Here is a 14,048-nt window from a genome sequence, read left to right as displayed (position 1 = left end):
CCACAGTTTGAAAGCATCAGTTCTTCAGTGTTCAGCCTTTATGGTCCACCTCTAGATAAATCACCGTTAAACACACATTTTCTACTTCTGGCTACCACTCAGGATCTCGTACATTTTAAGACATGAAATCAGACTTGCAGGTTCTGCTCTTTAAGGGGGTGTGTTCTCTTGAGGGTTCAGCGGGCTCTACGAATGGTGATCTCCATGCACTTGCCACTTCCCTTGGTAGCAGAGTGGCCAAGAGCACAGGCAGACAATCTGGTTTTTCATCCCCATTCTGTCACTAGTAGCTGTCCTGTAAATTTGGGATAGTAATAGTCCCAATTTGTAAGAATTAACTCAGGGAATGTGTCTGACTAACAGCGCAGCACCTGCTACATAAATAGCAGTTTATACTCAGTAAATGGTAGTTCAGTCTGGTGCTCAGTAGCTCAGCCATGTCCAACTCTTTGTGACCCCGTAGACTGTAGCCCACAAGGCTTCTATGTCCGTGGGATTCTCCAGGCAACAATACTGGACTGGGTTGCCATGCCCTCCTCCAGGGGATCTTCCTGACCCGGGGATCGAACCCCCAACTCTTGCATCACCTGCACTGGCAGGCAGATTCTTTACCACTAGCACCACCTGGGGAGCCCAAATGGTAGTTACTCATATCATTTTATACAAAAATGGTTGGATGGCATCACTGACTCCATGGACGTGAGTTTGAGCAAACTCCGGGAGATGGTGAAGGACCAGGAAGCCTGGATTTCTGCTGCAGCCTGTGGGGTCACAAAGAGTTGGACACGACTGAGCAACTGAACAACAACACACAAAAATAGTTTATAGTTTAGTTGTATTGTCCACCTTGATCTCCAGAAACCTAGTTCAGGGGAGATTTATGATATGTCCATCGGCCAGCCCTCAGCGTCTGCCTTTCCTCACTTTCTGCTCCTCCAAATCGTTCACCTGAAAGACCTTGAAGAGACCTTGCCCTCATCGCCCCCCCAACCCCCGACCCCCTCATGTCAGATCTAAATCTCTTGCAACCTAGTCTGGCTGGTCTGGAGAGCCCTCAGCTTTCTCCAGCCCCGCAGCCTCCTGCCTCTGGGGGAAGTGCAGTCCTTTCTGTGCTCTGGTTCCCCTCAGGTAGAAATGGCTCCTCTGCAGCGACGTGACCTCCAGACAGGAGCAGCATCGCCAGCATCCTTTCCTAAATCTCTGTTTCTTTTTTTTTTTAATTTTATTTTATTTTTAAACTTTACATAACTGTATTAGTTTTGCCAAATATCAAAATGAATCCGCCACAGGTATACATGTGTTCCCCATCCTGAACCCTCCTCCCTCCTCCCTCCCCATTCCATCCCTCTGGGTCGTCCCAGTGCACCAGCCCCAAGCATCCAGTATCGTGCATCGTAAATCTCTGTTTCTTAAGCATCATCTTTCTCAACTCTTGAGCCTTTTCCTTAATTCTGGAAGGTTGCCATCTATTTGGTTTTGTTCCAGAATGGGTTCAAGCTAAAACTTAATTTAGAAAAATTTGTTGCAGGCATGCCAGCCCACCCTTGGGATTCATGCAGATTAAAGGCTTCCCATCCTGCGGCACGAAGGGGCAGGTCTTAGGCATGTAGGTGCGAGGAAGGTGGAGCTGTGCGGCCGTGACAGACGTGGAGACAGTGGTCTCACCAGCCAGGACCTGGCTGCTCACGGCCCCGTGTCCTGGTTTGTGCTCGGGGACCAAGGCTGAGAGGTGGAATTGGTCCTCAAGGAAGCATCTTCTTGGGCACATACCCTAGAATAATGTTTCCTGAGCAGCTGCGCTCAGCCAGAGGCTGGGATGGGGCTTGGCTCTTACTGGCTGCAGCATGTATGTTACTGAGAGAAGTCGGCGTGGCCATGTTGGGCCCTGCCCTCCCCCTCCACCCCCAGTCCCCAGGACAAAACTGCCGCACTCCAGTCTGTACTCCAGGCTGTCGTTGGGCCCCAGAGCAATTTTCAGAATGTTCGTGTGGCCAGCGTGTTCTTTCTTGGAGGGGCGTGGAAGCATTTCTTAGACAACTCCCTGCTCAAAACTGCTTTAGCCTTTTTTCTGCAGGGATTGTTTTAATGACAAAAAGAGCACTTTCTCAGCTATTTCTAAGTAGGGTTGTTTTTTTTCCCTACCTCTCCACTTATTTTCTCCAGTATACAGGCCCCATCATGGAGAACTGTAATTATAATCCTTGTTTGGGAGACTCTATGGAGAGGGGCCAATTAAGGAACATTGTGTGCCGTCTCCTTTGGGCCAAAAGGGGAAGAGAAAGGTGGGCTTCTGAGGCTCTGAGCCTGGAGGCCTACGGAGGGTGGGGGTGCTAAGGTACGAGCTTGAGGTTTCGGGCTCTGTGGGTGCTCCTCAGGCCAGCGGGGAGGTGGGCAGGGGTTTCAGAGTGTCCTCACAACATGAGGGACTGGGCCACACGCTTCTGTGGAAGGTTTCCCAGCACGGGGTGAAAGAGCCGCAGACACAGAGTAGATATACAGTAAGAATACTAACTGGCCTGTGTGACATTTTACTTCGAGTTGTCAGGAGTTGCTAAGTCGTGTGTATGTTTTTCTCTTAGGTTCATTTTCCAGACACTGAGAGAGCAGAATGGCTAAATAAGGTAAGAGAAGAGTGCACGAAACACCAGATATCAGTGGGAATTAGAGGGTGAGATGCCACCTTTCCATATTTGGGGATTTGGATGTTGACAATATGTGAACTCATTTGGACTTAGCGGGTTGGCTTCTGCTCTCAAAATAACTGAGACGTTACTTTCCTTTTCTAAGCAGTGCAAACTGTGTCTTTGACATAGAAAGCTAATAATACTCTCATAGTTGGACATTTGGCCCTGTGTCTCCTCACTTTGATGATAGTCGTAAGTGAAAATTTTAGAACATTCTTATGAAGAGGGGAATAACTCCCAAGAAATCTAGCCTTTTTAAAAAGGTTATGTTTTTAAAATCATTATACTTTGAAATAGATCTCTTTTATCTCTGTATTTTATATATCCTTAGAATTGTAGTAAAAACTAATGTAGGTAATGATTACCCGTAATGTAATCACTGGAAGTTAGTCCGTCCTTAAAGACAACTCATTAATGTTTGTTAAGAACAACACAGTTTTAGAAAGTTTTTAGCACTGAGTTTAAATTACAGGATTATCTGACTGTGCATACCAAGTTGCTTCAGTCACATCCAACTCTTTGACCCCATAGATTATAACCCACCAGGCTCTTCTGTCCATGGCATTCTCCAGGCGAGAATATTTGAGTGAGTTGCCATGCGCTACTAAAGGGGATCTTCCCGACCCAAGGATTGAACCCTTGTCTCCTGTGGCTCCTGCATTGCAGGCAGATTGTTTACTGATGAGCCACTGGGGAAGCCCCTTTCTGACTTTTTAGTAATGATTAAATGTGCTGATATGCATAAACAAAATATTTAACTCAAATAACTAATTCCTGCAATATACTGGTTGGTTAATCAATAGTTTATTGTTATAATACATTTTTAAATTTTAGATGCTGTTTTTGCATAACAAAAAAGGACACCCCCTGCTTTTGCCTTTCAAAAATTCTGGTAAACTGTACGAGCATGATTTTTCATGATGATTTAGATACTGTACTATTTGTTTGACTGAGTGAGACCCCACAGACTATACAGTCCATGGAATTCTCCAGGCCAGAATACTGGAGTGGGTAGCCTTTCCCTTCTGCAGGGGATCTTCCCAACCCAGGGATTGAACCCAGGTCTCCCGCATTGCAGGTGGGTTCTTTACCAGCTGAGCCATGTTGAACCTGAACTCCTTCTCTTTTCCAGACTGTAAAACACATGTGGCCTTTTATTTGCCAGTTTATAGAGAAGTTGTTTCGAGAAACCATAGAGCCGGCCGTGCGGGGCGCACACACCCACCTCAGCACCTTCAGCTTCACGAGGGTGGACCTGGGGCAGCAGGTTTGTCTCCTCTTGGGCTTTCTTACCTGTGCACCACTGGAGAGAACACTAAGCCACTTCACATTGCTTTCTAGAGCGAGCTGTTTTCTGGAAGGCTGGCTGTGTGTGCAGGTCCTCCCTGGGTCTCCTGTCTCGGGGTCTCTCCTCTGTCGGGACCTCGCCTCCTTTGTGCGCGGTGGTGCCTCTGTCAGTCCAGGTCCACCTGCGGGCCCCTCAGCTGCACGTTCTCCCATCACAGTTACCTTTGTACTGTCCTGCAGGAGAGGGGGTTTCTGGGGAAACTCACTAACGGTTGACACAATCTGGAAGGAGCCCCCACTCCCACCCCCATGTTTCAAAACAGCAACTCGGGGCTCCAGTGCTGGGCTCGCAGCACCGCTTTAGTGACACGGGGGAAGGGGAAGATGGGCTTTGTTCTTGGAATCGAGTTATATACAGAGGATGGTCACTAATTCCAACACTGCTGGAAGCCTCGGGACCACCATAACAGCAAGTTTCCTTTTTTATTTTTTTAAGTCAGTGTTCACAGTAACTAGAAACCGCTGAAGGTAGCATTTTTTCTATCAAGGCATAATTGACACATAACGTTATATTAATTTCAAGGTAACATTGTTTTTATGCCTAATAAGAGTTCAGAGTTCAACAGTACTTTTTTTTAGTTTATTTTTTGGCCACACTGCGACCCTGCAGGATCCTAACTTGCCAGCCAGGGGTCAGTGGCTGCAGAGCCCCACGAGCACCTTCCCCTCGCTGCGTCCTGTTGTTGGTGCTCCAGGGGGCGGGGCAGAGGACCGTGACCCCAGCTGTGTCCCTGCCCCAGGCTCCCTCCCAGCCCACACTCCCAGATGTCGGTCGCCTATCCTTGTCGAGGTCCATCTTTGTGCAGAGACAGGTGTGTGTGTCCTGCCCAGCTGGGTCGTGCAGTCTGTTTGCCCTCTTGGCTGAGTCTGCAGCATGCTACCATTTTGGATGCGGTCCCTGTTCAGCTCATGGGGCCAGCGCAGGACTCCTGTGGGACACTGCCTCTCGTTTCCACTTTATCTCAGTCCCTTAAAGGGACCACAACAAGTGGGAATGCACAGTTAGAAACCAGAATGCCACATGAATATGAAATGGGGGTTGCAAGGTTTTCTGTGAAGGGCGGGTGGTGAATAGAGTGCGTTTTGATGGGTACAGACGGTTTCAGAGGCGTGTCCTCCTCCTGCCCTGCCCCCTTCTTTGCCTTTAAAATAACACTCAGGCTGTGTCTTACAGTCAGGCATGCTCATGTTCATGCAGATTTGGAATTCTTGCTCCAACTGAGTTTTTCTCGGAAAGAATTACATTCATGTTTGTGTGTGTACTTTCAACTTAATGCTGACAAAGGGTAGGAATGTTGAGAGTAGTGCAGTTTGGTCAGAGAGCTCAGTGTCACAGGGCGCTTGGACTTCTCGTAGGAATAGAGGACCGAGGCGTCTGATGCAGGGACCGGAGGGGGCACGGGAGCCTGAGCGGAGACCCTGCAACCTGGGGTGGTGGCAGCGTGGGCCCAGAGTCTGCTCCTTAGGCCGACTGGGCAGTCAGACTTCAGGACACCCGCACTGTCAGAGTGAACGTGGGCACCCGGTGGTTCTTCAGCTTGCGTTTTTCATGTCCAGCTGTCATGTTGCGAACTTTCTTAGAAGGGGGTCTCAAATCAGTAAATTGGGAAAAGATTCTGAAATGATGTTGAAATATAATATTTATTATTGTCTGCCTTTTCTTTTTATAGTCATTTGATTCTCACCTTGTTGCCTGTATTATCTGTTGAAAATATAGTTAATATTTTTGATTCACTCAAAAAGTCCCGTTTTTATAAAAATATTAAAAAATAGAAAGTTATGACATAAAGATAAAATGAGAAGAACTTCTGTTTTAGACAGGGTATTAAGGGTGGACTAGAGGGAATGGGTCAGAGTCCCCTGGAGGAGGCAAGGACTGAGGGTCCTGGGGCGGGAGTGAAGCCGGGTCACAGCCCCGAGTGCCTGCTGAGCTAGGCAGCGCTCTATGGCCTGCTGGTCCCACATCCTGTGGGCCGCTCTCAGTCTGCAGGGCCCTCCTGAGTGTGTTACAGATGAGGGTGCTCAGGGCCAGAGGCCCACGGCGTCCTGGGGGTGAGACGACAGCATCATGAAGCAGAGTGTTCCCGCCCGGGCCTGGGACCCAGGCCCGTCTTCTCAGCTCTGCTGGGTCACAGGGTTTGGTGTTCTTTACCCTTCCTATGTTTTAAAGAAGCCAATTTTTGTTTCAGCCCCTCAGGATCAATGGTGTTAAGGTGTATACTGAAAATGTGGATAAAAGGCAGATTATTTTGGACCTTCAGATTAGGTAAGTTTGTGTGTTAGTCGTAGTTAATGATGTGTGATGTCACTTAGCTATGCCCATAAAGTAGAGAATATAAAGAGCACATATCTTACTGCTATTTGATGGAATTGGACTAGCTTCTTGTTGAGGACCTAAACTTAGCTATTTCTGGTTTTAGTCCCTGATAGGAGAAGGCAATGGCAACCCACGCCAGTGCTCTTGCCTGGAAAATCCCATGAACGGAGGAGCCTGGTAGGCTGCAGTCCATGGGGTCGCGAAGAGTCGGACATGACTGAGCGACTTCACTTTCACTTTTCACTTTCATGCATTGGAGAAGGACATGGCAACCCACTCCAGTGTTCTTGCCTGGAGAATCCCAGGGACGGGAGAGCCTGGTGGGCTGCCATCTGTGGGGTCGCACAGAGTCGGACATGACTGAAGTGACTTAGCAGCAGCAGCTTAGATAACTGCCATTCGTAGAACATGTTAAAATAAAAGAAATTAAAGGCACTGCAAGAAAACTACAGGCCCATATCCCTTGTAAACATTGATGCCATAATCATCAAGAAAATGCTCACAAACTGAATTCAGCAACATAGTGAAAGGATTATACACCATGAATAAATGAGATTTATTTCCAGAATGTAAGGATGGTTCATCGTAAGTGATCAATGTAATACTCCACAGTAATAAGAGTGAAGGGGAAGACCACCTCATCATCTCAGTTGATGCAGAAAAAGCGTTTGTTGAAATTCAACACTTTGATGATAAAAACACCTAGGGCACAGACAGAAACAGTGTCAGCTGGGCTTGTTTATTGCACTGGGAGCGCTCAGCATGTGTCCCCAGCAAGCAGCACGCTCCTGGTGAGAAACTGAGACGCCTCCTCTGAGCTCAGGAGCTCGGCAAGCACCCTGTCACCACTGTTGCCCAGCGCGGCACTGGAGGCTCTTCCAGAGCAACTAGGTGTGAAGAAAACAAAACGCAGACATTGTTGGAAAGGAAGCAGTAGTAAAGTAGAAGGATACAAAATCAGTGCAAAAAAATGTATAGTTGTATTCTATACATTAACAACAAACAAGTCCAGAAAGGAAGTTAAGAAAATTTCATTTATGGTAAAAACAAGAATAAAATACTTAGAAATTAACTGAAGCGGTGAAAAACCTGTATAATGAATACTACAAAACACTGATGTGAAAAATTAAAGATGACATGAATACATAGAGATACAGCTCATGTTTGTGGTTTGGAAGACTTAATATTGTTAAAAGCCAACACTCAAAGTAATCTATAGAATCAGTGCAATCAGATGTATGCATGTAATCAAATATATGATAAAGGATTGAGATCCAGAATATAGAAAGAACTGCTACAACTCAACAACAACAACAAAACAATTAACGTGATTCAGAAAGGAGCAAGGGACTGGAATGGACGTTTCTCCAAAGCAGATAGACTAGTGTTCACAGGCGCATGAGAGGTGCAGACGCCACTGCTAACACCCGCGAGGCGGCGCCTCACACCCATCAGGCAGCAGCTGTCAACCCAGAACGGTCAGTGAGAACGTGCAGAGATCGGGGCCCCTGCACACTGATGGTGGGAATACAAAGGGCATGGTTGCTGTAGAAACAATAGTATCTCCTTAAAAACAAGAAACAATAACTATATGACCCAGCACTTCCCCTTCTGGGTGCATACCCAGAAGAACGGAAAACAAAATCCCAGAGGGATGATTGTATACTTCAGTTCATAGCAGCTTTGTTCACGTTAGCTAAAACATGGAAGCAGCCCAGGTGTTCGCTGACTGTTGGACGGGTAAGAAGGCGTGTTGTGTGCATACAGGGGAGCGTCGTTCAGGCTGTACAGAGAAGGAGTGGCCACAGTGGGCAGTGTCCATCCAGGTACAGTGGGATGGGCACCTTGGGGACATCATGCTAAATGAAGCAGGACAGTCACAAAGAGATTGTGTGTGATTCCCCCCGTGGGAGACCTCTCGAGGAGCAGACCCACAGAGACAGAGAGCAGGATGCAGGCTGCCGGGGAGGAGGGGAGGATGTAAGTCACTGAGTGAGGGGCATAGAGTCTCAGTTTTGCAGGATGAAGAGAGTTCTGGAACTGATGGTGGTGATGGTTGCACAGCAGTCTGAGTGTGCTTAATGCCACGCCTTGCACTTCAGAATGCGTGAGATGGTAATGCTATGTATATTTTACCACGATAAAAAGTAATACGGAAAAATTGATTGGGGGTCTGCCAACTGCCTTCCCTGGTGGTAAAGGGCTTCTCTGGCTCTTGTCTTTGTCCTTCAAGAACCTGCTTATGGCTTTGTGAGGCCCCTGCCCAGCTGTGTGCCAACTACTGACTGACACAGCTCAGCAGGGTTGGTTTTGTTTTGATTAAGGGTCATAATTTTTATCGTGTCATCTTTGAGTTTCTAAAGTGTATTAATGTAGTAAATGAACAGAGTCCATACCAATTGCTTTTATTTTAGAAAGAAGCATAGAGTGTTAGGATGCTGTAAAATGGGAAAACTCTGCGTCTTCAACACATTTGGCACCACTGCAAATACTGCTGTCATGAGCGGAGTAAAAGAGGCAGCCCCGTGTTTGTCTTGGGGTCAGCTGTACCTGGCAAGGCTGTCCACAAGGTTGAGGGTGAGCTTCAGGGGGTGGGAACCCTGTTCTCTTATTCCATCACTGAGGGAGCCCTTGATACACGTTTGTTAAACAAACACTGAAATGAGTCTGTTACCTGATGCCATTTTGAAGACTGCAGTCTGGCTTTTGTGGTTTCAGCAGACATAGCAGCATATGCAAGTTATGCAGCTCAGACATTTATGTCTCTGAAGCAGTCTGCATTCTACTTTTTCCTATGTTCCAGACAACAACCGTAACTAGATCACTGCCTGTAGCGTTGGGGAAGGAGTAATTGAGAGATAATAGAACATAAAATGATCACGCCTTAGGGTATGTGGAGAAAACTTGTCAGTTGCCATCTGCCTCTACAAGGATGAGGTCGCCAGCGCTGTGGTCACTGCCCTTCCACACCCCTGAAAGGAGTTCTGGGCAGAGACCAGGGATGAGGCCCTCTGTGCTCTCAGAAGACTGGCGAACTGACTTTCAAGCAGTTCGGTATTTTCAAGAGAAGATTTTATGAGCCCAGTTTCTTTCATCTTCTCATAGCTAGAAAAACTCTACAATCATTAACGAAGACGTCTGCTTCTTGTGACTGCTAGCAACCTTCTACCAAAATGTGTCCTTGATCGCGTGCACCTCCTTCACCAAAAGAATCTATACACACACACAAAATCGCTTCAGTCGTGTTCGACTCTGTGCGACCCAATAGACGGCAGCCCACCAGGCTCCCCCATCCCTGGGACTCTTCAGGCAAGGACACTGGAGTGGGTTGCCATTTCCTTCTCCAATGCATGAAAGTGAAAAGTGAAAGGGAAGTCGCTCAGTCGTGTCCGACCCTCAGCGACCCCATGGACTCCAGCCTTCCCGGCTCCTCCATCCATGGGATTTTCCAGGCAAGAGTACTGGAGTGGGGTGCCATTGCCAGTGACTTTTAAGGCAGGAGTGTGACTGTTGGCAGACTTTCATCCCAGATGCCTTCTGTTGATATTTTGCTCATGTGCTTGGACACGGCCTGTTGTGATTATCAGATTCCTCCTGATGCTCCAGGGCAGGAGCAAGATGATCCGCTTCCAGAATCAAGGGTGGGCATCAAACCATTCAGGTTCCACAAAAACATCATGGGCCTGTCACGTTTTTATAAAGACAGGTGAAGCCTTCCATGCAGCGTCACACAGTGTTCATGGGTGTTCACATTAACGATTGAAGGGACAGTCGCTCAGTAAAACTGATGCCTCGAACAGGTGTAATGTCTCTGAGGGCCTGAGAACTGCTGGTTTCTCACGGTGGGGGAGCACGGGCACATTGTTTGTGATGAAATATGATCGAAGCTTTGTATATGTTTTAAACAGTTATTTATGAGACAAATGAAAACTATACTCCATCAAGAGACTTCTCCAGAAGCTGCCCTTTGAGAAGTGACATTTGTTCCAGGACCTCTGGCCAGGCAGCCAGGCTCGCCTTCCGTGTGGCCGTGCTGACTCTGGGGCTGTGGCTGCCGCAGCCCAGGTGCTGGGACCCGGGCCTGGCTGGCCTGCGGTTGCAGCTGCCCACGGTCCAGTTCTGGTGGCTTTACTAGCGCTGTATTCAGATTCTGCAGCTTGGGTCTGTGCTGATGAAGAGAATGTAATCGGAACTTTTTCTTTGCTAGTTTTGTAGGCAATTGTGAGATCGATCTGGAGATCAAGCGATATTTTTGTAGAGCTGGTGTGCAGAGTATACAGGTAAGGCTTTTTTAAGTTTCATTTTCCTATCAGATTCTCTGCGCTCTATTCAGAAAGAAAATTGTGAAGTTTTTATTAACTCAGAATTTCTTTGAAGTTAGAGAAGCCTGAAGTCATATGCTCAGGAATCACTGTCAGGATCTGGTACCCTCCTTTTGAGTCAGTAAGGGCCTGTGAAATTATTTCCATTAATGTTTTGTTTTCCCATTTAAATTTAGATTCATGGTACAATGCGGGTGATCCTGGAACCATTGATTGGAGACATGCCCTTAGTAGGAGCTTTGTCTATCTTCTTCCTTAGGAAGCCAGTAAGTCAAGGTTTATTTCATTCTCTTCTTCCCATTCACTGACAAGAATGTGTACATACCAAAGAACAGAGTGAAGAAAAAGAGCTTATCTCACTTTATTCCCTTTGAGGCATGAATCCTGTATGTTTTCATCTCTTTATGCTTTAACATCTCTTGATAGACAACTTTTTCCTCATTATAAAACTAATACGTTTGGGAATTCCCTGGTGGTCTAGTGGTTGAGACTCAATACTTCACTGCAGGGGGTGGGGATTCTATCCTGTTCAGGGAGCTAGATCCTGCACGCCTCACAGCCAAAAAGTAAAAATAACCTTATAATACTAATTTCCAAATGAAATTTTAGCACTCAGAAAAGCAGGATGTGGCTGTGAGAGGTTGAGAATCACTGGTACCTTTATATGGTGAATTACAGCCCCTAAGCACAATCTTCAGAGAAAAGGGACTTTTTCGGTCACTTTCATCTGGAAAATATCAGAGCACAGTTCCCTACCATCTGCCAAGTCCTTCCCCACCACAGTGAAAAACTAAGATTTTGGGATTTTGACTGGATGATTTAGACGTATGGAAATCTTTGAAGGTGAAACTTTTGTACATTGGTTTGCTTGTTGATTTGTTTAGTTTTGATAATGTGCTACTTGCTTTATAAAAAACAAAACTGCAAGTTTCTGAAGTGCTGCCCTCATGGAGCACATGGATGGACGTGCTGCCCCATTTCAGGCTCAGTGATGGAAGCAGGCCTCCCACCCTCACTTCCCACTCTCGGTTCCTCCTGTTCTTTGATCAGACTGCCATCTCCCGCCACCGGTCTCCACAGGGGATGGTCCCAGGACTCCCACAACTAAGGTCCACGGATGCTCAGGTTCCTTAGTAAATAGCAGTGTTTGCTCATAACCTCTGCACAGCCTCTTGCATCCTTTAAATCATCTCCAGATCAGTAGTAACACCTAATACAGTGTAACTTCTGTGTAAATAGTTGAAATGTAAATGATATGTAAATGGTTGCCTTAGTGCAGCAGATTCAAGTTTTGCTTTATGGAACTTTCTGGAATATTTTTTCTTTCTGAATACTTTTGATCCATGATTGGTTAAATCTGAGGAGATGGAGCTGGAACCCTTGGACACTGAGGCCCAACTGTTTTTGATTTCTGTAAGCCTCAGTTTCCCCATCAATAACACGGAGAGTACAATAATACCTCCGGTAAAAGATTAGATTTGACAACTAAATGTCAGTGGGTAAAAATACTCAGTATAGTACCTGGCATACAGAAGTCTTCAAGTATTTAAGAAATAAAATATTTTCCTATATGTAGGTTTAGCATTCTGGTGGGTCCTGACAGCAGAGGTCAAGGTTTGGTAAGCTTGGATGAAGGTTCTGGGAAGAGCCAGGGAGACCCACTGTCTGCCATTGGACATGTCCCAGAAATTGGTGGCCACCCACTCATGCTGACTTGACATTATTGGCATTGCCTCTGGGGTATACTCTTGAGGGTGTTTCAGAATCCTTAGGTCACATTTAGGTTCATCTCAGGAGTGTGGATTAGACTAGACTGAAATGGGAGGCCTTTTCTAGAACTTCTCCAGGAGGTGGTCTGGGCTCACTCTGAATATGTTTATCCGAGGGGTCCTCCCCGGTAGCAAAGCACATGTCTTCTGAGTCTGTGATCCGCAGATTGAGTTTCTTCATCTATAAAATGGAATTAATATCTTCCTTTAAGAGTGAGTGTGAAAAGAAATTGAATCCATCTAGCTAGGACTCCAGCAATTGACGTTGTTATTGTTCAGTTGCTCGGCCGTGTCCGACTCTTTGTGACCCCATGGACTGCAGCATGCCAGGCCTCCCTGTCCATCACCAACTCCCAGAGTTTACTCAGACTCATGGCCATCGAGCTGGTGATGCCATCCAACCATCTCATTCTCTGCCGGCCGCTTCTCCTCCCGCCTTCAATCCTTCCCAGCATCAGGGTCTTTTCAGATGAGTCAGCTCTTCGTATCAAGGGCTAAAGTACTGGAGCTTCAGCTTCAGCATCAGTCCTTCCAATGAATATTTAGGACTAATTTCCTTTAGGAGTGACTGGTTAGATCTTCTTGCAATCCAAGGGACTCTCAAGAGTCTTCTCCAACACCACAGTTCAAAAGCTTCGGCGCTCTGCCTTCTTTATGGTCCAACTCACATCCATTCATGACCACTGGAAAAACTGTAGCTTTGACTAGATGGACTGTTGTCAGCAAAGTGATGTCTCCATTTTTTAGTACGCTGTCTACATTTGTCATAGCTTTTCTTCCAAGGAGCAAGCAGTTGATGTACATTAAGCAAAGAAGGAGGATGAAGGGGGAACTTTAAAAACAGAATGAGCATGTCCTGCTGTCTCATGGAATCCATGCAGGGGCTGCAGCCGAGCATCAGGAACAGGATGGCTGGCGCGTGGCCACTGTGGCTGCCGTCCTTTCTCAGGCCTGTTCTGCCTGCTTCGCTATCTCTCCCCGAGACCGTGGCCTCTGGTCCTTCAGGCCACAGGGCAGAGTCCCAGCTGCCATGGCCCCTAGGAGGAGTGAGCCTCCCCTCTCCATCTGTCCTGGCCTGCCCCCTTCCAGCTGCGCCAGGCACAGGTCCTTGGCCCTGAGACCATGAGTGCGGAGGACACAGTGTTTGAACGAGGGTCCCGGAGGCTGATCCTGCCACCCTCTGTGGGAGGCAGCAGTGAGGTGATGAGGCAGAAACTGGCAGGGGGGTCCTCGGAGCCCACTGCGCTGAGGAGGGCCCAGAATGGGGCCACTGGGGAGTTTGAGGGTATTTATCCTGCCAGATGTTCTCTGAGTTTCTTGGAGCAGGGGTTGATATCCTGCCTTATTTTGGAGCTTCTTGCCGCACCGCCAGGGTGCTGGTGCTCTCAGCGGCCCCTCCCCGTGCCCCGGAGGCGCCTGACGCGCTCTCAGCACCCTGCACCTGTGTGGTGCAGAGGGAGTTCTGTCCTGGCCTCTGAGCAGCCGGCCTGTCTTTCCTGTCTTTTTCTGTCTCTGGCTCTCATAGGGCTTGCTCTGGCTCTCCTGCCCAGGGTGGCTCTGTCACCTCAGCTGTCTGTGCATTCAGGAGTGACACTCTTCCCAGTTTGCT

The 14,048-nt window shown here is 47.4% G+C and overlaps 1 protein-coding gene across 9 annotated transcripts in view; it reads left to right on the top strand.

Moving 5' to 3' along the window:
• ESYT2 (extended synaptotagmin 2) overlaps positions 1-14,048 on the top strand; it is a 79,185-nt gene that overhangs the window by 29,480 nt on the left and 35,657 nt on the right. For 7 of the 9 annotated variants that reach the window (XM_044947128.2, XM_044947129.2, XM_044947130.2 and 4 more), the window contains 5 exons: positions 2,580-2,621; positions 3,817-3,951; positions 6,221-6,297; positions 10,556-10,628; positions 10,847-10,936. In XM_044947128.2, coding sequence (XP_044803063.1) covers positions 2,580-2,621; positions 3,817-3,951; positions 6,221-6,297; positions 10,556-10,628; positions 10,847-10,936 — 417 coding nt within the window. The remainder of the gene's footprint in view (positions 1-2,579; positions 2,622-3,816; positions 3,952-6,220; positions 6,298-10,555; positions 10,629-10,846; positions 10,937-14,048) is intronic. The other 2 variants (XM_044947131.2, XM_044947135.2) reach the window with 1 other exon arrangement.

Source organism: Bubalus bubalis, chromosome 8 (genome assembly GCF_019923935.1).
Source record: "Bubalus bubalis isolate 160015118507 breed Murrah chromosome 8, NDDB_SH_1, whole genome shotgun sequence".
In the NCBI taxonomy this organism is placed as follows: domain Eukaryota; kingdom Metazoa; phylum Chordata; class Mammalia; order Artiodactyla; family Bovidae; genus Bubalus; species Bubalus bubalis.
This window is presented reverse-complemented; position numbering and strand designations above follow the sequence as displayed.